We start from the raw sequence: 22615 nt of genomic DNA on the forward strand, positions 1-22615 counted from the left end.
TCAGCGCGGTGCGTTCAGGAGCAGCTCGGATATTAGCCATGTTGGGCTTCCTTTACTCCCTGCTACGCACTAACGTATAATATCATAACCAACCTTTAGCTCCGTAGGTAATGTGAGTAAACTGCCAACTACGGAGCCAAAGGTTGGTTATGATATTTTACGTTAGTGCGTAGCAGGGAGTAAAGGAAGCCCAACATAGTTAATATCCGAGTTGCTCCTGAACGCACCGCGCTGACAGCGACGCAGCAGCAGTTGTCAGCAGAACATTCTTCAGTCAAAGTCAACTTTTCCTCTTCACCAACACCTTGAGCACCTTGGACAGGTGTCCCCTGGACTCTGTCGAAATGTTTCTGACCAGCTTCTGCCTTCTTTTGGCGGCTGCAAGGCGCGCCAACTCTGGTGAGTCCGAGCTTCTTCTCAGTAGTGAAAAACTAACTTCAAATGTTTTATTGTCTGCTTTCAACTTTACTTCATCGTCTTCATAAACTTCAAATGTTTTATTGTCTGCTTTCAACTTTACTTCCTCGTGTTTATGACGTGACAATAACGACTAAATCAGGGGTCGAGAACCTTTTTGGCTGCGATGAGCCATGAAAGCCAAATATTTTCAAATGTATTTCAGTGAGAGTCGTGTAATATTTCCAACACTGAACACAAGTGTCAGGTTGAAACACTGATGACATCTATTAAGCAGACAAGAAGCAAGGAATTCAACAGAGACAGGATTCAATTTAGCTCAACGAGGAGAAAGACGTGTACAGTGTGGTCCTAGACCTGATGTAGACCTGTACCTTGTTCAGTGTGGTCCTAGACCTGATGTAGACCTGTACCTTGTTCAGTGTGGTCATAGACCTGATGTAGACCTGTACCTTGTTCAGTGTGGTCCTAGACCTGATGTAGACCTGTACCTTGTTCAGTGTGGTCCTAGACCTGATGTAGACCTGTACCTTGTTCAGTGTGGTCCTAGACCTGATGTAGACCTGTACCTTGTTCAGTGTGGTCCTAGACCTGATGTAGACCTGTACCTTGTTCAGTGTGGTCCTAGACCTGATGTAGACCTGTACCTTGTTCAGTGTGGTCCTAGACCTGATGTAGACCTGTACCTTGTTCAGTGTGGTCCTAGACCTGATGTAGACCTGTACCTTGTTCAGTGTGGTCCTAGACCTGATGTAGACCTGTACCTTGTTCAGTGTGGTCCTAGACCGGATGTAGACCTGTACCTTGTTCAGTGTGGTCCTAGACCTGATGTAGACCTGTACCTTGTTCAGTGTGGTCCTAGACCTGACAAGAGAATTCTACGCCTCCTCTTTTATTTGGACTTTCCCTGATGAAAACCAAAAATGTGTGCCTCTCTTATTATTTTAATAAGATTGTTCTTCTGAAGCCAACCAATAATAATAATCAAATATGTTTGAGCGTCATGTGACTTCTTGACAGAAACACATGAAAATGCATGAGAATGTTTTATATTTAGAAGGTTATTTTTAAGACTGTGATTCCCAGCAGGATTATTCCTGACTCATGGCAGTCATCAAAAGAACCACATCTGGCTCGAGAGCCACAGGTTCTCTCGCCCTGCTCTAAGTGGAATATTTCCCTTCCAATATCTCCGGTAGTTTCCCTAGATTGTACGTCGGTGACGTAACTTGCACTCTGACCACATGATCAGGTCAGTCATACTGGAAATAAAGAGATGTGTTAACCATTCACAATCATTTTGTGAGACAAGAACACACATGCTTGTTATGCCTTGACATGCTGAATAGATTGAGATGGAAGGTCCTCTCGTTACACTCTCTAAAACTTATTCTTCATCCTCTTTGTGTTCGGGCTCAAAATAAATGAGGTATGTGGGTGTTACAAGTGTGTCTGTTACGAGAGTGTGTGTGGGTGTTACAAGTGTGTTTGTTACAAGAGTGTGTGTGGGTGTTACAAGTGTGTTTGTTACGAGAGTGTGTGTGGGTGTTACAAGTGTGTTTGTTACGAGAGTGTGTGTGGGTGTTACAAGTGTGTTTGTTACGAGAGTGTGTGTGGGTGTTACAAGTGTGTTTGTTACGAGAGTGTGTGTGGGCGTTATAAGTGTGTTTGTTACGAGAGTGTGTGTGGGTGTTATAAGTGTGTTTGTTACGAGAGTGTGTGTGGGTGTTATAAGTGTGTTTGTTACGAGAGTGTGTGTGGGTGTTATAAGTGTGTTTGTTACGAGAGTGTGTGTGGGTGTTATAAGTGTGTTTGTTACGAGAGTGTGTGTGGGTGTTACAAGTGTGTTTGTTAACAAGAGTGTGTGTGTGTGTTACAAGTGTGTTTGTTACAAAAGTGTGTGTTACAAGTGTATTTGCTACAAGAGAGTGTGTGTGTTACAAGTGTGTTTGTTACAAGTGTTTGTGTGTGTGTGTGTTTGTAATGTTACAAGTGTGTTTGTTACAAGAGTGTGTGTGTTTGTGTGTGTTACAAGTGTGTTTGTTACAAGAGTGTGTGTGTGTGTGTTTGTGGTGTTACAAGTGTGTTTGTTACAAGGATGTGTGTTTTGTGGTGTTACAAGTGTGTTTGTTACAAAAGTGTGTGTGTTTGGGGGGGTGTTACAAGTGTGTTTGTTACAAGAGAGTGTGTTGTGGGTGTTACAAGTGTGTTTGTTACAAAAGTGTGTGTGTTTGGGGGGGTGTTACAATTGTGTTTGTTATAAGAGAGTGTGTTGTGGGTGTTACAAGAGTGTGGGTGGGTGCTACACTTGTGTTTGTTACAAAAGTGTGCGTGTGGGTGTTACACATGTGTTTGTTACAAGAGTGTGTTGGGGCATCACAAGCGTGTGTTACAGGTGTGTGCGTGTTACAGGAAAGTGTGTGTTTCAGGTGTGTTTGTTACAAGGGTGTGTGTGTGGGTGTCACAAGTGTTTTCTACAAGAGTGTTTGTGAGTGTTACAAGTCTGTGTTTGTTACAAGAGTGTTGGTGTGGGTGTGGGTGTAACAAATGTGGGTGTTACAATTGTGTTTTGGGGGCATCACAAGTGTGTGTTACAGGTGTGTGCATGTTACAGGAATGTGTGTGTTCCAGGTGTGTGTAACAAGTGTGTGGTCCAGGTGTGTGCGTGTTCCCGGTGTTTGTGTTACAGGTGTGCGTGTGTGTTACAGGCGAGTGTTTGTTACAAGTGTGTGTGTTACATGTGTGTGTGTTACAAGTGTGTGTGCAGCATGTCCTTACGCGCATGTGTGTGTGTGTGTGTGTGTGTGTGTGTCAGACGGGCACTCTCTGACCTACATCTACACGGCGGTGTCGGAGGGGGCGGTGCTGGCGGGGGCGCAGGAGTTCACGGCGATGGGCGTGCTGGACGGTCACGTGATCGACTACTATGACAGCGTTGCCATGGTGAAGGTGCCCAAGCAGGCGTGGATGAAAGACAAGCTGGGCGCCAACTACTGGCGGCGAGGCAGCGAGGCGAGGCGGAGCAAGCAGCGCTGGTTCAAGGTCAACATGGACATCTTGCTGCAGCGCCTCAGACACAACACCTCAGGTGAGAGCAGCCGGCCCCGCCTCCTCCCCAGGTGCCCTGACACGCCTCCTCCCCGCAGGCCTGCACGTCCTGCAGTGGTTGCACGGTTGCCACGGCGACCTGCGGCCCGACGGCAGCGTGGAGTTCCGGCGCGGCGTCGACCGCTTCAGCTACGACGGCCGCAACTTCCTGTCCTTCGACTACGAGCGGGCGGTGTGGGTGGCGGCCTCCGACGCGGCGCTGGAGACCAAGAGGAAGTGGGACGAGGTGCACCTGCTGAAGGACTACACCCGCGCCTACCTGAACAATGAGTGCGTCACCTGGATGACTCACTTCCTCAAGTACCAGCGGGACGGCGTGGAGCAAGCGCGTACGTTTAGCACGGTGGCGAAGTGGAACCCGCTGCTCACACGCTTGTCCTTGCAGAGCCGCCCGCCCTCTTCCTGTTCGCCAGGAAGTCGCACCTGGCCGACAATCTGCTGCTCACCTGCTTGGCCACGGGCTTCTACCACAAGGACGCCATCTTGGAGATCCAGCGCGACCGCCGCGCCCTGACCCGGGAGGACGGGGTGACGTCTTCGGGCGTGCGGCCCAACGAGGACTCCAGCTTCCAGAGGCGGGACAGCGTGGAGGTGTTGAGGAGCGACGCCGCCGCCTTCACCTGCACGCTCCGACATCCTGCGTCCGGTCTCAGCGTGGACGCACTTTGGGGTGAGGCCGCCATTCTCTACGCCTCGCTGGCCGTCACGGGCGTGTCAACGTGCACTTCTGTCCTCAGATGGCGCCCCCACCCACAAAGGACTCAACGCCATCGCCACCGCCGCCGTCATCTCCGCCGCCGTTTGTCTGTTGGTGACGCTGCTGGTCTGGTGGCGGCTCTGCAGGAGGACCAAAGGGGAGGAGTCACCAGGTGTGTGTTGGCTCGCTGGCCAGCTGTCATCAAGTCAATCACCTTGGCCTCGCCGATGATGTCATGGATGATGTAACGTGTTTGTGTCGTCCTTCCAGCGGCTGACAAGTTCCTGCACGGCCAGGTGAAAGGTGAGTCTCGCCGTGGCGCCGCTTCAAAGGCAGCGCTGACGCCACTTCCTGTCTTGGCGGACCCCACACTTACCTACTCGCTGGACTCGGGCGTGGACTCGGTTATTGACGCGTCGCCGCAGGAAGTACAAGCCCGTCGTCTCTGTCCTGGCGCCGCTGCGGAGGACACACCCACCGCTGCTCACCTGCAGGAACCACCTGCTCTTCCCGCCGAGGCTCTTGAGTCAGGTAAGTGGGCGTGGCCTATGTGGTGCATATGGAGCTAACACAAAGTGCGCCCCTCCCCCTACAGCTCAGCTGCTGACCCCGGACTCACACCTGTGACATCATCCATGTGGGCGTGGCCACGTCAGAATCCCTGCTGTTCATGATGAAATAAATACCTTTGTGTTTCCATGGTAACACAGTGCTTCTCTCTCTCTTCACTGACACGCCATCTCACTTGTGTGGTGGGCGGAGTCAAGCATCAGCAGCCAGCACGCCATCGCCAACACAAATATATGCATGTGTACTCATGTAGTATTATTATACCTCATGTAGTATTATTGTACCTCATGTGGTATTAGTATACCTCATGTACTCATGTAGTGAAGTGATAGTATTATTATACCTCATGTAGTATTATTATACCTCATGTACTCATGTAGTATTATTATACCTCATGTAGTATTATTATACCTCATGTACTCATGTAGTATTATTATACCTCATGTAGTATTATTATACCTCATGTAGTATTAGTATACCTCATGTAGTATTATTATACCTCATGTACTCATGTAGTATTATTATACCTCATGTAGTATTATTATACCTCATGTAGTATTAGTATACCTCATGTAGTATTATTATACCTCATGTACTCATGTAGTATTATTATACCTCATGTAGTATTATTGTACCTCATGTGGTATTAGTATACCTCATGTACTCATGTAGTGAAGTGATAGTATTATTATACCTCATGTAGTATTATTATACCTCATGTACTCATGTAGTATTATTATACCTCATGTAGTATTATTATACCTCATGTACTCATGTAGTATTATTATACCTCATGTAGTATTATTATACCTCATGTAGTATTAGTATACCTCATGTAGTATTATTATACCTCATGTACTCATGTAGTATTATTATACCTCATGTAGTATTATTATACCTCATGTAGTATTAGTATACCTCATGTAGTATTAGTATACCTCATGTACTCATGTAGTATTATTATACCTCATGTAGTATTATTACACCTCATGTACTCATGTAGTATTATTATACCTCATGTAGTATTAGTATACCTCATGTAGTATTATTATACCTCATGTACTCATGTAGTATTATTATACCTCATGTAGTATTATTATACCTCATGTAGTATTATTATACCTCATGTACTCATGTAGTATTATTATACCTCATGTAGTATTATTACACCTCATGTACTCATGTAGTATTATTATACCTCATGTAGTATTAGTATACCTCATGTAGTATTATTATACCTCATGTACTCATGTAGTATTATTATACCTCATGTAGTATTAGTATACCTCATGTAGTATTATTATACCTCATGTACTCATGTAGTATTATTATACCTCATGTAGTATTATTATACCTCATGTAGTATTATTATACCTCATGTACTCATGTAGTATTATTATACCTCATGTAGTATTATTACACCTCATGTACTCATGTAGTATTATTATACCTCATGTAGTATTAGTATACCTCATGTAGTATTATTATACCTCATGTACTCATGTAGTATTATTATACCTCATGTAGTATTATTATACCTCATGTAGTATTATTATACCTCATGTACTCATGTAGTATTATTATACCTCATGTGCACATGAAGTATTATTATACCTCATGTACTCATGTAGTATTATTATAACTCATGTACACATGAAGTATTATTGTACCTCATGTACACATTAAGTATTAGTATACCTCATGTACTCATGTTGTATTATTCTACCTCACGTACTCATGTAGTATTATTATACTTCATGTACAAATGTAGTATTATTACCATAAACTCCAGTACTCTGGAATGCCCTCCCGGTAACAGTTGGAGATGCCACCTCAGTAGAAGCATTTAAGTCTCACCTTAAAACTCATTTGTATACTCTAGCCTTTAAATAGACTCCCTTTTTAGACCAGTTGATCTGCCGTTTCTTTTCTTTTTCTTCTATGTCCCACTCTCCCTTGTGGAGGCAGTCCGGTCCGATCCGGTGGCCATCTACTGCTCGCCTGTGTATCGGTTGGGGACATCTCTGCGCTGCTGATCCGCCTCCACTTGGGATGGTTTCCTGCTGGCTCCGCTGTGAACGGGACTCTCGCCGCTGTGTTGGATCCGCTTTGGACTGGACTCTCGCGACTGTGTTGGATCCATTATGGATTGAACTTTCACAGTATCATGTTAGACCCGCTCGACATCCATTGCTTTCCTCCTCTCCAAGGTTCTCATAGTCATCATTGTCACCGACGTCCCACTGGGTGTGAGTTTTCCTTGCCCTTATGTGGGCCTACCGAGGATGTCGTGGTGGTTTGTGCAGCCCTTTGAGACACTAGTGATTTAGGGCTATATAAGTAAACATTGATTGATTGATTGATTGATAAACATCATATATATATGTATATATATATATATATATATATATATATATATATATATACAGTATATATATACATACATATATATATATATATATATATATATATATATATATATATATATATGCTATGTATATATATATACACATATTTATAAACATACACTCATATATATGTATGTATATACTATATATATACATATATAAACATACATTTATATATGTATATAAACATACATTTATATATGTATATAAACATACATACATGCAATCGTGTACTGTCATTAACTGCATTGTTACCCACCTCGTACTAGCCGTATTTTATGATTTAGAATGTACAAAAAAAGATTGTGAATGATAGGCAACGTTCTAAAAAAGTTGAAATCCCCCTTTAACTTGTAACAAAATAAACTATTGTCTGACTTAATTCATTTCGATTTAATCAATTTCATGAAATATTGACGCGTCGGTCAAGTCCCGTACGTTCGCCGGTGACGTCATCACGTGCGGGGACGTTCACGGGGGAAAAGAAGGCAACATGATTGCACTAACAAGTTAACATCAGTCAGCCGATTAACATTTCCTCGGAATGCTACCCTTCAAAATAAAAGTTACGGCATTGCTTGGTGACCTGAATGAGAACCATTTAATGTGAAAAGCCTCGTTTCTAAAAAAAATCCTGCAGTGTTTATACGAATGACATTCAAATATATGTCGTGTTGCATAGTAGCAAAGCTGTGGGTCTGCCCTCAACACATTTTATTTTGAAAATGCAAAACCGGACGTGTTTGTGAGCCAGCACTGTGGTCTCAAAATGGCCATTGTCACAGTCGCTGCTCGAACGGCGTCTTCTCCTCCCAGCTCTCCTTCTTCTTAACGCGGCCAACAGCGACCATGCGCGGCGGGCCGGAAGCTGACGGCCGGTAGTCGCGGCGACTCGGCGGGCGAAAGGCGGAAGACTGCGCATCAACACGCCGGAGCCGCGATGCTAACACCTAGCTAGCTGCTAGTCCGCGCCTCGGACACTTCCGGTCACCTTAACTTGCGTCGTTGTCGCCACTTCCGGTGCGTCTTGTCGCCGTCCGCGGGCCTGAGTGAGATATTAACGCCATCTTGTTGTCAGCAGGCTTGACAGGATGAAGATGGACTCCAAGACGCCACAAGGAGGCGCCATCAACTGAAGCGGCTGCGGAAACGATGGCCAGCCGCCGGAAGTCCAGCACGCCATGCATGGTCCCTCCTCCCACAGAGGCGCTGCGCTCGGCTCAGGATGGCGAGGACGCGGCGGAGTCGGAGGACGGCGGCGTCTTGTACTCGCAGACGAGCGAGGGCGGCTACGAGTGCAAGTACTGCAGCTTCCGCACGCCGCGACTCAACCTGTTCACCGTGCACGTGGACTCGGAACATCCCGACGTGGTCACCAGCACCTCCTACGTCTGCGTGGAGTGCGACTTCCACAGCAGGAGGTAGGCTCCGCCCCCCTTTGCCCCGCCCCGCCTTAACCTGCGCTCTCCCAGCAGCTACGACGCGCTACTGGCGCACAACGCTCGCCATCACCCGGGCGAGGGCAACTTCACGCGCACCGTGGCGAGACGCAACAACGAGGCGGTCTTCCAGCAGACGGTCAACAACCTCACCTTCGACGGCGGCTTCGTCAAGATGGAAGACGGCGAGGAGGAGGCGGAGGAGGACGTGCGGCGCCGAGGCATCGCCCTCAGCAAGACCCCCATCATGAGGAGCAGGGCGGAGCCCAAAAAGTTCACCGCCTCGCACAAAATGGCTGTGGAGGACGCCATCAAGGTGGAGAGTCCGGACGAGTACGATGAGCCGCCCACGCTGTCGCCCGCCCCCGTCACCGCCGACGGGCCACGACTCGTCCCCGTGTCCTCGCCGCTTCACGTCCAGACGCTGTCCCCGAGCTTCGTGGTGAACAACGCCAACGTGCTGCAGGTGAAAGGTGGCGGCGGCACGGTACTTCCTGCTGGGACGCTGGCGCAGGTTCTGTCGGCTTTGCAGAACCATCAGAACCAGGCGCAGCTGCTCATCCCCGTCAGCAGCATTCCCGCCTACAACGCCGCCATGGACAACAACGTCCTGCTGGTCAGCGCCTACAGCAGGTAGCCACGCCCCCCAGGGGGCGGAGTCACGGCTGTAAAGAAATGTGTCAGGAGGTGAAAGGTCCTCTCGCCCGCAGGTTTCCCTACCCGTCCATGGCGGAGGTGGCCGCCTTGTCGTCGCAGACCAAGTTCAGCGAGGAGAACGTGAGGGTGTGGTTCTCCGCCCAGCGCCTCAAGCATGGCGTCAGCTGGACGCCCGAGGAGGTTGGTACCAAGGTCGCCGCCGTGCGCGTGGGAACTGAACCGCTTCCTGTCGGCAGGTGGACGAGGCGCGCAGGAAGAAGGCCAACGGCACCGTGCAGACCGTCCCTCAGACCATCACCGTCATCCCCGCCAACATGGCCGCCAACGGCCTGCAGTCCCTCTTCCAGACCTGCCAGATCGTGGGCCAGCCGGGTCTGGTACTCACCCAGGTGGGCGGAGTCGGCGGATCCGTGGGCTCGCCCGTGGCGCTGACCGTCGCCCCCGGCAACCGGCCCAAAGCTTCCGAACCTTGCGCGTCGGAGTCCAAGACGGAGAAGGCGGCCTCTTTGGACTCCGCCTCCAAACCCAAGAAGTCCAAAGAGCAGCTGGCGGAGCTGAAGGCCAGCTATGGCAGGCGGCAAGTCGCCAGCGAGGCGGAGATCTCTCGCCTCATGCACATCACCCAGCTGTCCAAGCGCGCCATCAAGAAGTGGTTCAGCGACACGCGCTACAACCAGAGGAACGCCAAGGAGCAGCACGCCGCCGCGCCCGATGGAAGCGGAAGGAGCGGCGCCAGCGACAGTGCCCCCGGTGACGAGGTCGGCGCCATTGTCATCGACTCCAGCGACGACGCCAGCGACGCCCCGCTGCCGGCGGCCCCCTCCCTGGGCTCGCCCCGCCCCCCCCGGGACCGCCGCGCCAGCCTCCGCCACGCCTTCCCGGACTTCACGCCCCAGAAGTTCAAAGAGAAGACCTCGGAGCAGCTCCTGGTCCTGGAGTCCAGCTTCCGCCAGGGCGACACGCCGTCGGACGAGGAGCTGACGCGTCTGCGGGCGCAGACCAAGCTGACGCGGCGGGAGGTGGACGCCTGGTTCATCGACAGACGCAAGACTCGGGAGGCGCCGCCGTCGCCGCACCACCCGGATGGCGGCGACGCGGCCGAGCCCGCCGCCCGAGACGGCAACAGCACGGCGGGCCGCAAGGTGCTGAAGAAGACGCCGCAGCAGCTGGACATGCTGAAGAAGGCCTTCGTCCGCTCGCAGTGGCCCAGCGCCCAGGACTACGACAAGATGGCGGAGGACAGCGGTCTGCCGCGCTCCTACGTGGTCAACTGGTTTGGTGACACGCGCTACGCCTGCAAGAACACCAACCTCAAGTGGGTCTACCTCTACCGCAGCGGCAAGGTACATCATTGTGTCGCCTCATCACCTCATAGTGTCACCTCATGACATCATAGTGTCACCTCATAGTGTCGCCTCATGACCTCATCGTGTCGCCTCATGACCTCATAGTGTCACCTCATGACATCATAGTGTCACCTCATAGTGTCGCCTCATGACATCATCGTGTCGCCTCATCACCTCATAGTGTCACCTCATCACCTCATAGTGTCACCTCATGACCTCACTGTGTCGCCTCATGACCTCACTGTGTCGCCTCATGACCTCACTGTGTCGCCTCATGACCTCATCGTGTCACCTCATGACCTCATCGTGTCACCTCATGACCTCACTGTGTCGCCTCATGACCTCACTGTGTCGCCTCATGACCTCACTGTGTCGCCTCATCACCTCATAGTGTCACCTTATGACCTCATAGTGTCACCTCATGACCTCACTGTGTCGCCTCATCACTTCATAGTGTCACCTTATGACCTCATCGTGTCACCTCATGACCTCACTGTCGCCTCATGACCTCATCGTGTCACCACAGGACCTCATCGTGTCGCCTCATGACCTCACTGTGTCGCTCATGACCTCACTGTGTCGCCTCATGACCTCACTGTGTCGCTCATGACCTCACTGTGTCGCCTCATGACCTCACTGTGTCGCTCATGACCTCACTGTGTCGCCTCATGACCTCACTGTGTCGCCTCATGACCTCATCGTGTCACCTCATGACCTCATCGTGTCACCTCATGACCTCACTGTGTCGCTCATGACCTCACTGTGTCGCCTCATGACCTCATCGTGTCACCTCATGACCTCACTGTGTCGCCTCATGACCTCACTGTGTCGCCTCATCACCTCATAGTGTCACCTTATGACCTCATCGTGTCACCTCATGACCTCATCGTGTCGCCTCATCACCTCATAGTGTCACCTTATGACCTCATCGTGTCACCTCATGACCTCACTGTCGCCTCATGACCTCATCGTGTCACCTCATGACCTCATAGTGTCGCCCCATGACCTCATAATGTCACCTCATGACATCATAATGTCACCAGATGACCTCATAATGTCACCTCATGACCTCATCATGCGACCTAATGACCTCATGTCACATAATGTCCTCATCGTGTCACCCAATGACCTTAGGTGACCTAATGGCCTCATCATGTGACCCAGTGACATCATCATGTGACCTGATGACCCCATCATGTTATTTAATGACATTGTGTGACTTAATGACCTCATCACGTCACCTTATGACCTCATCGCATGACCTAATCTCATGCCATGTGACCTCATCATGTTAGATGAGGTTACATAGATGAGAGGATGTTACAGGTGGTGTGATGTGTGCAGGTGGAAGAGAGGATGTTACAGGTGGTGTGATGTGTGCAGGTGGAGGAGAGGATGTTACAGGTGGTGTGATGTGTGCAGGTGGAGGAGAGGATGTTACAGGTGGTGTGATGTGTGCAGGTGGAGGAGAGGATGTTACAGCTGGTGTGATGTGTGCAGGTGGAGGAGAGGATGTTACAGGTGGTGTGATGTGTGCAGGTGGAGGAGAGGATGTTACAGGTGGTGTGATGTGTGCAGGTGGAGGAGAGGATGTTACAGGTGGTGTGATGTGTGCAGGTGGAGGAGAGGATGTTACAGGTGGTGTGCAGGTGGAGGAGAGGATGTTACAGGTGGTGTGATGTGTGCAGGTGGAGGAGAGGATGTTACAGGTGGTGTGATGTGTGCAGGTGGATGAGAGGATGTTACAGGTGGTGTGATGTGTGCAGGTGGAGGAGAGGATGTTACAGGTGGTGTGATGTGTGCAGGTGGAGGAGAGGATGTTACAGGTGGTGTGATGTGTGCAGGTGGATGAGAGGATGTTACAGGTGGTGTGATGTGTGCAGGTGGAGGAGAGGATGTTACAGGTGGTGTGACGTGTGCAGGTGGAGGAGAGGATGTTACAGGTGGTGTGATGTGTGCAGGTGGAGGAGAGGATGTTACAGGTGGTGTGATGTGTGCAGGTGGAGGAGAGGATGTTACAGGTGGTGTGATGTGTGCAGGTGGAGGAGAGGATGTTACAGGTGGTGTGATGTGTGCAGGTGGAGGAGGGAGTCAACAATGGCAGCAAAGTCCACAAGAAGTCCAGGAAGCGACACCGTAATTGGTCCACTAGAACACGAAGACCCTATCCTTGCAAGTCTTCTCCACAGGGGGGCGCTGCTCCTAGCAAGGTCTGCCCAAACACACACACACACCTAGGACTTAAAAAGTGGTGGTTGTGTAGTTTGTGTAAATGTTGAGTCAGCATTACTATTTTTGGTCCTACAGTATTTCATCATATTGATGCACATATTATTTATAGCTTGAAGAAATATGATTGGCTGAAAATGCACTTTGGCGTGTGTGTGTGCGTGTGTGTGTGTGTGTGTGTGTGTGTGTGTGTGTGTGTGTGTGTGTGTGTGTGTGTAAAGCAGGCCATGAGCGGCAAGGCGTTGCTGAAGGAGCACCACCTCCAGCACGGGGTCCTGAGGGAAGAGGAGGTGCAGGCGTTGGCGGCGCAGGCGGACATGAGCGAGCAGGAAGTGAGGGCGTGGTTCAGTGGGCGGGAGCAGGAAGACAAGGAGATGTTGAGCCAGGAGGAAGCACTAGAAGGTGAGATGAAAGAACAAGCTGCTGACGACCAAGTGTCTCCCGCTGCAAGGTCACAGCCAACGTAAGCACGGTGGTGGTGGTGGTGGTGGTGGTGTGACACACACCATGCTGCACCTTCACATGGTGGTGGTGGTGTGACACACACCATGCTGCACCTTCACATGGTGGTGGTGGTGGTGTGACACACACCATGCTGCACCTTCACATGGTGGTGGTGGTGGTGTGACACACACCATGCTGCACCTTCACATGGTGGTGGTGGTGTGACACACACCATGCTGCACCTTCACATGGTGGTGGTGGTGTGACACACACCATGCTGCACCTTCACATGGTGGTGGTGTGACACACACCATGCTGCACCTTCACATGGTGGTGGTGGTGTGACACACACCATGCTGCACCTTCACATGGTGGTGGTGGTGTGACACACACCATGCTGCACCTTCACATGGTGGTGGTGTGACACACACCATGCTGCACCTTCACATGGTGGTGGTGTGACACACACCATGCTGCACCTTCACATGGTGGTGGTGGTGTGACACACACCATGCTGAACCTTCACATGGTGGTGGTGGTGTGACACACACCATGCTGCACATCCACATGGTGGTGGTGGTGGTGTGACACACACCATGCTGCACCTCCACATGGTGGTGGTGTGACACACACCATCCTGCACATCCACATGGTGGTGGTGGTGGTGTGACACACACCATGCTGCACATCCACATGGTGGTGGTGGTGGTGTGACACACACCATCCTGCACATCCACATGGTGGTGGTGGTGGTGTGACACACACCATCCTGCACATCCACATGGTGGTGGTGGTGGTGTGACACACACCATGCTGCACATCCACATGGTGGTGGTGGTGGTGTGACACACACCATCCTGCACATCCACATGGTGGTGGTGGTGGTGTGACACACACACCATGCTGCACATCCACATGGTGGTGGTGGTGGTGTGACACACACCATGCTGCACCTCCACATGGTGCTGGTGGTGGTGTGACACACACCATGCTGCACCTCCACATGGTGGTGGTGGTGTGACACACACCATGCTGCACCTCCACATGGTGGTGGTGGTGGTGTGACACACACCATGCTGCACCTCCACATGGTGGTGTTGTGACACACACCATGCTGCACCTCCACATGGTGGTGGTGGTGGTGGTGGTGGTGTGACACACACCATGCTGCACCTCCACATGGTGGTGGTGGTGGTGTGACACACACCATGCTGCACATCCACATGGTGGTGGTGGTGGTGTGACACACACCATGCTGCACCTCCACATGGTGGTGCTGGTGGTGTGACACACACCATGCTGCACATCCACATGGTGGTGGTGGTGGTGTGACACACACCATGCTGCACCTCCACATGGTGGTGGTGGTGGTATGACACACACCATGCTGCACCTCCACATGGTGGTGGTGGTGGTGTGACACACACCATGCTGCACCTCCACATGGTGGTGTTGTGACACACACCATGCTGCACCTCCACATGGTGGTGTTGTGACACACACCATGCTGCACCTCCACATGGTGGTGGTGGTGGTGTGACACACACCATGCTGCACCTCCACATGGTGGTGGTGGTGGTGTGACACACACCATGCTGCACCTCCACATGGTGGTGTTGTGACACACACCATGCTGCACCTCCACATGGTGGTGGTGGTGGTGTGACACACACCATGCTGCACATCCACATGGTGGTGGTGGTGGTGGTGTGACACACACCATGCTGCACATCCACATGGTGGTGGTGGTGGTGGTGTGACACACACCATGCTGCACCTCCACATGGTGGTGTTGTGACACACACCATGCTGCACCTCCACATGGTGGTGGTGGTGGTGGTGGTGGTGTGACACACACCATGCTGCACCTCCACATGGTGGTGGTGGTGGTGTGACACACACCATGCTGCACATCCACATGGTGGTGGTGGTGGTGTGACACACACCATGCTGCACCTCCACATGGTGGTGCTGGTGGTGTGACACACACCATGCTGCACATCCACATGGTGGTGGTGGTGGTGTGACACACACCATGCTGCACCTCCACATGGTGGTGGTGGTGGTATGACACACACCATGCTGCACCTCCACATGGTGGTGGTGGTGGTGTGACACACACCATGCTGCACATCCACATGGTGGTGGTGGTGGTGGTGTGACACACACCATGCTGCACATCCACATGGTGGTGGTGGTGGTGGTGTGACACACACCATGCTGCACCTCCACATGGTGGTGCTGGTGGTGTGACACACACCATGCTGCACATCCACATGGTGGTGGTGGTGGTGGTGTGACACACACCATGCTGCACCTCCACATGGTGGTGCTGGTGGTGTGACACACACCATGCTGCACATCCACATGGTGGTGGTGGTGGTGGTGTGACACACACCATGCTGCACATCCACATGGTGGTGGTGGTGGTGGTGTGACACACACCATGCTGCACCTCCACATGGACTCTTTTATTGTGGCGGGACAAGCCCAGCTTTCATACCTTTTTTCTTTCAATTTGTATGACAAAGATTGCAAATATTTCTCAGAGTGACGTTTCTTGTATTCAACATTTCTTCCAAGCTGACCTTGGAGGACTTTTATTGTGAAAGGCACTAGGAAGTCCAATCAGTGGCATCAAGCGTGTTTATGCTGAATAAATAAATGGGTTGTACTTGTATAGCGCTTTTCTACCTTCAAGGTACTCAAAGCACTTTGACACTACTTCCACATTCACACACACATTCACACACTGATGGAGGGAGCTGCCATGCAAGGCGCCAACCAGAACCCATCAGGAGCAAGGGTGAAGTGTCTTGCTCAGGACACAACGGACGTGACGAGGTTGGTACTAGGTGGGATTTGAACCAGGGACCCTCGGGTTGCGCACGGCAACTCTCCCACTGCGCCACGCCGTAAACATGTAAAGTTGTCAAAGTTGAGTCATTGTTTTAATTTCACACATTAGCTTGTGTGATGTCACACTTCCTGTTTTGCCTGCATGCACTTCCTGTTTTGCCTGCACGCACTTCCTGTTTTACATGCATGCAATCCCCGTTTTGTCTGCACACTTCCTGTTTTGCCTGCACGCATTTCCTGTTTTTCCTGCACACAATTCCCGTTTTGCCAGCATGCACTTCCTGTTTTCCCTGCACACACTTCCTGTTTTGCCAGCATGCACTTCCGGTTTTGCCACCATGCACTTCCGGTTTTGCCAGCATGTACTTCCGTTTTTGCCAGCACGCACTTCCTGTTTTGCCTGTATGCAATTCCCGTGTTGTGTGCACTCACTTCCTGTTTTATATGCACTTCCTGTGTTGTCTGCACTCACTTCCTGTTTTGTGTGCACTCACTTCCTGTGTTGTCTGCACTCACTTCCTGTTTTGTGTGCACTCACTTCCTGTTTTGTCTGCACTCACTTCCTGTTTTGTTCTGCACTCACTTCCTGTGTTGCCTGCACTCACTTCCTGTGTTGTCTGCATTCACTTCCTGTTTTGTGTGCACTCACTTCCTGTGTTGTCTGCACTCACTTCCTGTTTTGTGTGCACTCACTTCCTGTGTTGTCTGCACTCACTTCCTGTGTTGCCTGCACTCACTTCCTGTGTTGTCTGCATTCACTTCCTGTTTTGTGTGCACTCACTTCCTGTGTTGTCTGCACTCCCTTCCTGTGTTGTCTGCACTCACTTCCTGTTTTCACTTTCTCTTCCTGCACTTCTTCAGGAGTAACAATGGGCCCTCAGGTAACAAACACCTGGCGTACAACAAAGAGCAGGTATATCAGACAGGTGTTGAGGTGTCAGACAAAAAAATAATTTGATTTTGGCAAAATGTTTGGACTGACCCCTGACCCCTGTCCCCTGGACTGCAGCTACACCTCAGAAAAGTAACCAGGAAGTGGTGCAGACACCTGGCATCAGCTCCAGGTTGGTAGCAAACATGGCGCCCGGTGGTCACATGACTTCCTTTTGACCAATCATTGAGGATCTGGGCTGAAAGCGAGTCGACCATCGCCTCTTCAGACTCTGTGGACACGGTGACACCTGCACCTGAACCTCAGGTGTCACTCAGTAACAAAAGGGGGCGTGGTTTGCGGCGAGGTTGCCAGGCAGCCAATAGGAGCCAGCGTATGAAGCATTGCTGCCTAGCCAGCAGACCACTTCCTGTGGGACGCCACAATAAAAGCAGGCTTTGATGGTATTTGGATTTATTGTTTAACAGGAAGTCATTAAAACATTGCTCCCTTTGATCACGCCCCTTTTGTGGACACAACGCCAACTGCCGGTGAGCGTGGTGACGGCGGGGGTGGGGCGGCTGCCTTGGTTACCAGGGCAACCGGCCAGACAGTCCCAGTGGTGACTTTCATAAAGTTCTGCCGGACCCAACAGGAAAACAACAAAGACTACGACTCCATCACTTCCTGTTCCTGCGTGGTCACGCCGGCCCCGCCTCCTCCTCGGGGATCAGCTCCGAGTGGTCGGCGTCGAGCTCGCCGTCGTCCACGGGTCGAGGCGGCGGGTAGTCGGGCTGGTAGTAGCGGTACGGGTCCTCGTCCTCGGCTTCACCGTAGTTCTGGAAGATGTTGGACGGAAGCTGGACTGCTGGGACACGGCGCCGTCAGTAGCGGTAGCCCCGCCCCCAGCCCCCCACCAAGCGTGTTTCCCATCAGGGCGTACCTCCCACGTTGTAACCTAGGCAGGCGTTCTGGTCGCAGTACCCAGGAGGTCCTGCGGGACCCACCGAGCCCGGAACCCCTGGACGGCCGGGTGCCCCGGGTGTCCCGGGCCGCCCTGAATGTCCCTGACTGCCAGGCCGGCCCAGTCCTGGAACACCTGCAGGGATACACCTTCAGGCTCACGTGCTAAGCTAACGCCCGCTTCCTGTGGGTGATTTACCAGGAGGTCCTGGGGGTCCTCTGGGGCCTTGGACTCCCACGCCGGCGGAGCCCTTCTCACCCCTCTCCCCCAGGGGCCCTGCACACAAGACAGCAGGACAGTCCCACAACCTTCCCCCTTGCACCCGGCGCCCCGCCTGCCACACCTCGTTCCCCGGGTTGACCGTTCTGCCCGTTTTGTCCGGGAAAGCCGGGCCTGCCGGGGGGGCCTTGCTCTCCTTGGGGGCCAGCCGCTCCGTGTCGGCCCGGTTCTCCGGGAGGTCCCGGTACCGTGCGGATGGTCACCGACGGGCTGGGCGCGTGGTTCAAGATGGCGTTGTACTGAGCCATGTGACCTGCAGGCGGCGGGAAGGAGGGTGTGGTGCGGGCGTTCTTGCTAACATGGCGTTACGCTAACGTACTCACTCTGGATCAGCTGCTCACACACCTGCCGGGCGATGTCCTGCACCTTGCTGGTGGACTGCTGGTCTCCCTGGCAACACACACACACCTGCTCAGGTGGGAGGAGTCACAAGAGGTGAGTGAGTCTGAGTAGAAGGACACGTACCCGTTCACCTTTGTCGCCCTTGGATCCAGGTGGGCCCTGCCAGCATGCAGACAGAGCGCCGTTAGCCTCCTAGCACGTTAGCTTGATAGCTGAATAGCTTGATTTTTCATGGCTCATTAACAATATTAGCTCGTCAGCTTATTAGCTGGTTAGCACATGAGCTAGGTTAGCTAATTAGCTTGATCTTTTGTTAGCTTATTAACACGTTAGCTCATTGGCTTGTTAACTCATTAACTTGTAAGCACGTTGTTGCATTAGCCTGCTAGCACATTAGCTGGTTAACATGTTAACTCATTAGCACATTAGCTTTCAAGCACATTAGCTTAACTTGTTCACTTATCAGCGTGTAAGGACGTTAGCACATTAACCTGCTCGCACATTAGCTTTTAACTCATTAGCATGTAAACAAATTGGCCTGCGAGCAAGTTCACTCATTAGCTTGTGAGTTAACTCATTAACTTGTTAGCACTTAAGCTTGTTGGTGAGTTAACTCACTAGCTAGTTAGCACTTAAGCTTGTTGGCAAGTTTACTCATTAGCTTGTTAGCACTTAAGCTTGTTGGCAAGTTTACTCATTAGCTTGTTAGCACTTAAGCTTGTTGGTGAGTTAACTCACTAGCTAGTTAGCACTTAAGCTTGTTGGCAAGTTTACTCATTAGCTTGTTAGCACTTAAGCTTGTTGGCAAGTTTACTCATTAGCTTGTTAGCACTTAAGCTTGTTGGCAAGTTTACTCATTAGCTTGTTAGCACTTAAGCTTGTTGGTGAGTTAACTCACTAGCTAGTTAGCACTTAAGCTTGTTGGTGAGTTAACACATTAACCTGTTAGTACATAAGCTTGTTGGTGAGTTAACTCACTAGCTTGTTAGCACTTAAGCTTGTAGGCAAGGTTAACTCACTAGTTAGTTAGCACTTAAGCTTGTTGGTGAGTTAACTCACTAGCTAGTTAGCACTTAAGCTTCTTGGTGAGTTAACACATTAACTTGTTAGCACTTAAGCTTGTTGGTGAGTTAACTTATTAGCTTGTTAGCACTTAAGCTTGTTATTGAGTTAACTTATTAGCTTGTTAGCACTTAAGCTTCTTGGTGAGTTAACTATCTAGCTTGTTAGTACTTAAGCTTCTTGGTGAGTTAACACATTAACTTGTTAGCACTTAAGCTTGTTGGTGAGTTAACTTATTAGCTTGTTAGCACTTGAGCTTCTTGGTGAGTTAACACATTAACTTGTTAGCACTTAAGCTTGTTATTGAGTTAACTTATTAGCTTGTTAGCACTTAAGCTTGTTGGCGAGTTAACTCATTAGATTGTTAGCACTTAAGCTTGTTGACGAATTAACTCACTAGCTAGTTAGCACTTAAGCTTGATGGCTAGTTAACCCATTAGCTTTTTAGCTTTTGTGGGAGTGTTGCTAACTCACCGGGGGTCCCAGTTCTCCATGTTTGCCAGCAGCACCTGTGTTACCGGGGGCCCCCGGGGCTCCTGGACTACCCTACAGGTGGGGGGAAGAAGGGGTCTTAGTAAATCATGATGCTAGCACCAGGTGTAGGTGAGTCCGACACCTGTGTGATGGATGGCAGCAATGCACCATGGGAGTGTGACGACTTACAATAACACCGGGGGGGCCCTGTCGGCCGGGGGGGCCGTCTTTACCTGGCTGACCCTGTGGTCAACAACAAAAGGTATGAGATGGACGACACCTTGACTCCGCCCCTTCTCACCCTCCCACTCACCTGGGGGCCAGGAAGTCCTTCCCTGCCTGGACCGCCCCCTCGACCTGTCACGCCCTGAACACACAGGTCAAGGAAGGTCAGAGGTCACAGGTCACATGACAAGGTGTGCCAGAAGGAGACACTCACCTGCAGACCTTGTAGCCCCGCCTCCCCTTTCTGGCCTCGCTCCCCCGGACCACCCTGCACATCAACACATGTTGGTGCTAGTAGATGTTGTTCTGTAACATGTTGGTGCTAGTAGATGTTGTTCTGTAACATGTTGGTGCTAGTAGATGTTGTTCTGTAACATGTTGGTGCTAGTAGATGTTGTTCTGTAACATGTTGGTGCTAGTAGATGTTGTTCTGTAACATGTTGGTGCTAGTAGATGTTGTCCTGTAACATGTTGGTGCTAGTAGATGTTGTTCTGTAACATGTTGGTGCTAGTAGATGTTGTTCTGTAACATGTTGGTGCTAGTAGATGTTGTTCTGTAACATGTTGGTGCTAGTAGATGTTGTTCTGTAACATGTTGGTGCTAGTAGATGTTGTTCTGTAACATGTTGGTGCTAGTAGATGTTGTTCTGTAACATGTTGGTGCTAGTAGATGTTGTTCTGTAACATGTTGGTGCTAGTAGATGTTGTTCTGTAACATGTTGGTGCTAGTAGATGTTGTTCTGTAACATGTTGGTGCTAGTAGATGTTGTTCTGTAACATGTTGGTGCTAGTAGATGTTGTTCTCTAACATGTTGGTGCTAGTAGATGTTGTTCTGTAACATGTTGGTGCTAGTAGATGTTGTTCTGTAACATGTTGGTGCTAGTAGATGTTGTTCTGTAACATGTTGGTGCTAGTAGATGTTGTTCTGTAACATGTTGGTGCTAGTAGATGTTGTTCTGTAACATGTTGGTGCTAGTAGATGTTGTTCTCTAACATGTTGGTGCTAGTAGATGTTGTTCTCTAACATGTTGGTGCTAGTAGATGTTGTTCTGTAACATGTTGGTGCTAGTAGATGTTGTTCTCTAACATGTTGGTGCTAGTAGATGTTGTTCTGTAGCATGTTGGTGCTAGTAGATGTTGTTCTGTAACATGTTGGTGCTAGTAGATGTTGTTCTGTAACATGTTGGTGCTAGTAGATGTTGTTCTGTAGCATGTTGGTGCTAGTAGATGTTGTTCTGTAACATGTTGGTGCTAGTAGATGTTGTTCTGTAACATGTTGGTGCTAGTAGATGTTGTTCTGTAACATGTTGGTGCTAGTAGATGTTGTTCTGTAACATGTTGGTGCTAGTAGATGTTGTTCTGTAACATGTTGGTGCTAGTAGATGTTGTTCTGTAACATGTTGGTGCTAGTAGATGTTGTTCTGTAACATGTTGGTGCTAGTAGATGTTGTTCTGTAACATGTTGGTGCTAGTAGATGTTGTTCTGTAACATGTTGGTGCTAGTAGATGTTGTTCTGTAACATGTTGGTGCTAGTAGATGTTGTTCTGTAACATGTTGGTGCTAGTAGATGGTGTTCTGTAACATGTTGGTGCTAGTAGATGTTGTTCTGTAACATGTTGGTGCTAGTAGATGTTGTTCTCTAACATGTTGGTGCTAGTAGATGTTGTTCTCTAACATGTTGGTGCTAGTAGATGTTGTTCTGTAACATGTTGGTGCTAGTAGATGTTGTTCTCTAACATGTTGGTGCTAGTAGATGTTGTTCTGTAACATGTTGGTGCTAGTAGATGTTGTTCTGTAACATGTTGGTGCTAGTAGATGTTGTTCTCTAACATGTTGGTGCTAGTAGATGTTGTTCTCTAACATGTTGGTGCTAGTAGATGTTGTTCTGTAACATGTTGGTGCTAGTAGATGTTGTTCTCTAACATGTTGGTGCTAGTAGATGTTGTTCTGTAACATGTTGGTGCTAGTAGATGTTGTTCTGTAACATGTTGGTGCTAGTAGATGTTGTTCTGTAACATGTTGGTGCTAGTAGATGTTGTTCTGTAACATGTTGGTGCTAGTAGATGTTGTCCTGTAACATGTTGGTGCTAGTAGATGTTGTTCTGTAACATGTTGGTGCTAGTAGATGTTGTCCTGTAACATGTTGGTGCTAGTAGATGTTGTTCTGTAACATGTTGGTGCTAGTAGATGTTGTTCTGTAACATGTTGGTGCTAGTAAATGT

General features: G+C 50.0%; 3 protein-coding genes across 15 annotated transcripts in view; 2 read left to right on the top strand and 1 right to left on the bottom strand.

Annotated features, from left to right (window-relative positions):
- Positions 1-200: 200 nt before the first annotated feature.
- On the top strand, positions 201-4927 carry LOC133550691 (major histocompatibility complex class I-related gene protein-like). 3 transcript variants are annotated; one of them, XM_061896667.1, is made up of 8 exons: positions 201-399; positions 3233-3505; positions 3564-3854; positions 3911-4195; positions 4263-4394; positions 4493-4525; positions 4648-4753; positions 4818-4927. In XM_061896667.1, the coding sequence occupies exons 1-7, from the start codon at positions 345-347 to the stop codon at positions 4746-4748; spliced, it is 1170 nt and encodes a 389-aa protein (XP_061752651.1). In that variant the 5' UTR covers positions 201-344; the 3' UTR covers positions 4749-4753; positions 4818-4927. The 3 variants fall into 3 exon arrangements, with proteins under 3 accessions (XP_061752651.1, XP_061752650.1, XP_061752649.1); XM_061896666.1 differs by having other exon boundaries at positions 202-399; positions 4493-4524; positions 4585-4753; XM_061896665.1 differs by having other exon boundaries at positions 202-399; positions 4493-4753.
- Positions 4928-7934: 3007 nt separating this feature from the next.
- The window catches only part of LOC133550694 (zinc fingers and homeoboxes protein 1-like), a 38201-nt gene continuing 23520 nt past the window's right edge, over positions 7935-22615 (top strand). For 3 of the 6 annotated variants that reach the window (XR_009806366.1, XM_061896675.1, XM_061896676.1), the window contains exons 1-7: positions 7935-8220; positions 8282-8621; positions 8673-9272; positions 9350-9476; positions 9533-10639; positions 12721-12852; positions 13093-13273. Coding sequence is in view for 5 of the 6 variants with exons in the window: in XM_061896675.1 (XP_061752659.1) it covers positions 8353-8621; positions 8673-9272; positions 9350-9476; positions 9533-10639; positions 12721-12852; positions 13093-13273 (2416 nt within the window). In the remaining variant the exon portion in view is untranslated. Of the gene's footprint in view, positions 8221-8281; positions 8622-8672; positions 9273-9349; positions 9477-9532; positions 10640-12720; positions 12853-13092; positions 13274-17035; positions 17143-17183; positions 17587-22615 lie in introns of those variants that run through there. The other 3 variants (XM_061896679.1, XM_061896677.1, XM_061896678.1) reach the window with 3 other exon arrangements.
- The window catches only part of LOC133550692 (collagen alpha-1(XIV) chain-like), a 35266-nt gene continuing 30153 nt past the window's right edge, over positions 17503-22615 (bottom strand). For 5 of the 6 annotated variants that reach the window (XM_061896673.1, XM_061896669.1, XM_061896672.1 and 2 more), the window contains 10 exons: positions 20606-20659; positions 20480-20533; positions 20356-20409; positions 20167-20238; positions 18754-18789; positions 18612-18678; positions 18353-18541; positions 18208-18285; positions 17989-18144; positions 17503-17913 (listed from right to left, as the gene is read on the bottom strand). In XM_061896673.1, the coding sequence (XP_061752657.1) occupies positions 17747-17913; positions 17989-18144; positions 18208-18285; positions 18353-18541; positions 18612-18678; positions 18754-18789; positions 20167-20238; positions 20356-20409; positions 20480-20533; positions 20606-20659 (927 nt within the window). In that variant the 3' untranslated portion in view covers positions 17503-17746. The remainder of the gene's footprint in view (positions 17914-17988; positions 18145-18207; positions 18286-18352; positions 18542-18611; positions 18679-18753; positions 18790-20166; positions 20239-20355; positions 20410-20479; positions 20534-20605; positions 20660-22615) is intronic. The other variant, XM_061896670.1, reaches the window with a different exon arrangement.

This window comes from Nerophis ophidion, linkage group LG04 (genome assembly GCF_033978795.1).
Source record: "Nerophis ophidion isolate RoL-2023_Sa linkage group LG04, RoL_Noph_v1.0, whole genome shotgun sequence".
NCBI classification, from domain to species: Eukaryota; Metazoa; Chordata; class Actinopteri; order Syngnathiformes; family Syngnathidae; genus Nerophis; species Nerophis ophidion.

What these genes read in the sequence shown, in the direction of transcription:
- LOC133550691 (XM_061896665.1), top strand. Translation starts at nt 345, where the DNA reads ATGTTTCTGACCAGCTTCTGCCTTCTTTTGGCGGCTGCAAGGCGCGCC. An exon ending in TGCAAGGCGCGCCAACTCTG is followed by an intron (nt 400 to 3,232) that starts GTGAGTCCGAGC and finishes TGTGTGTGTCAG; the next exon opens with ACGGGCACTCTCTGACCTAC. An exon ending in GGACGGCGTGGAGCAAGCGC is followed by an intron (nt 3,855 to 3,910) that starts GTACGTTTAGCA and finishes TTGTCCTTGCAG; the next exon opens with AGCCGCCCGCCCTCTTCCTG.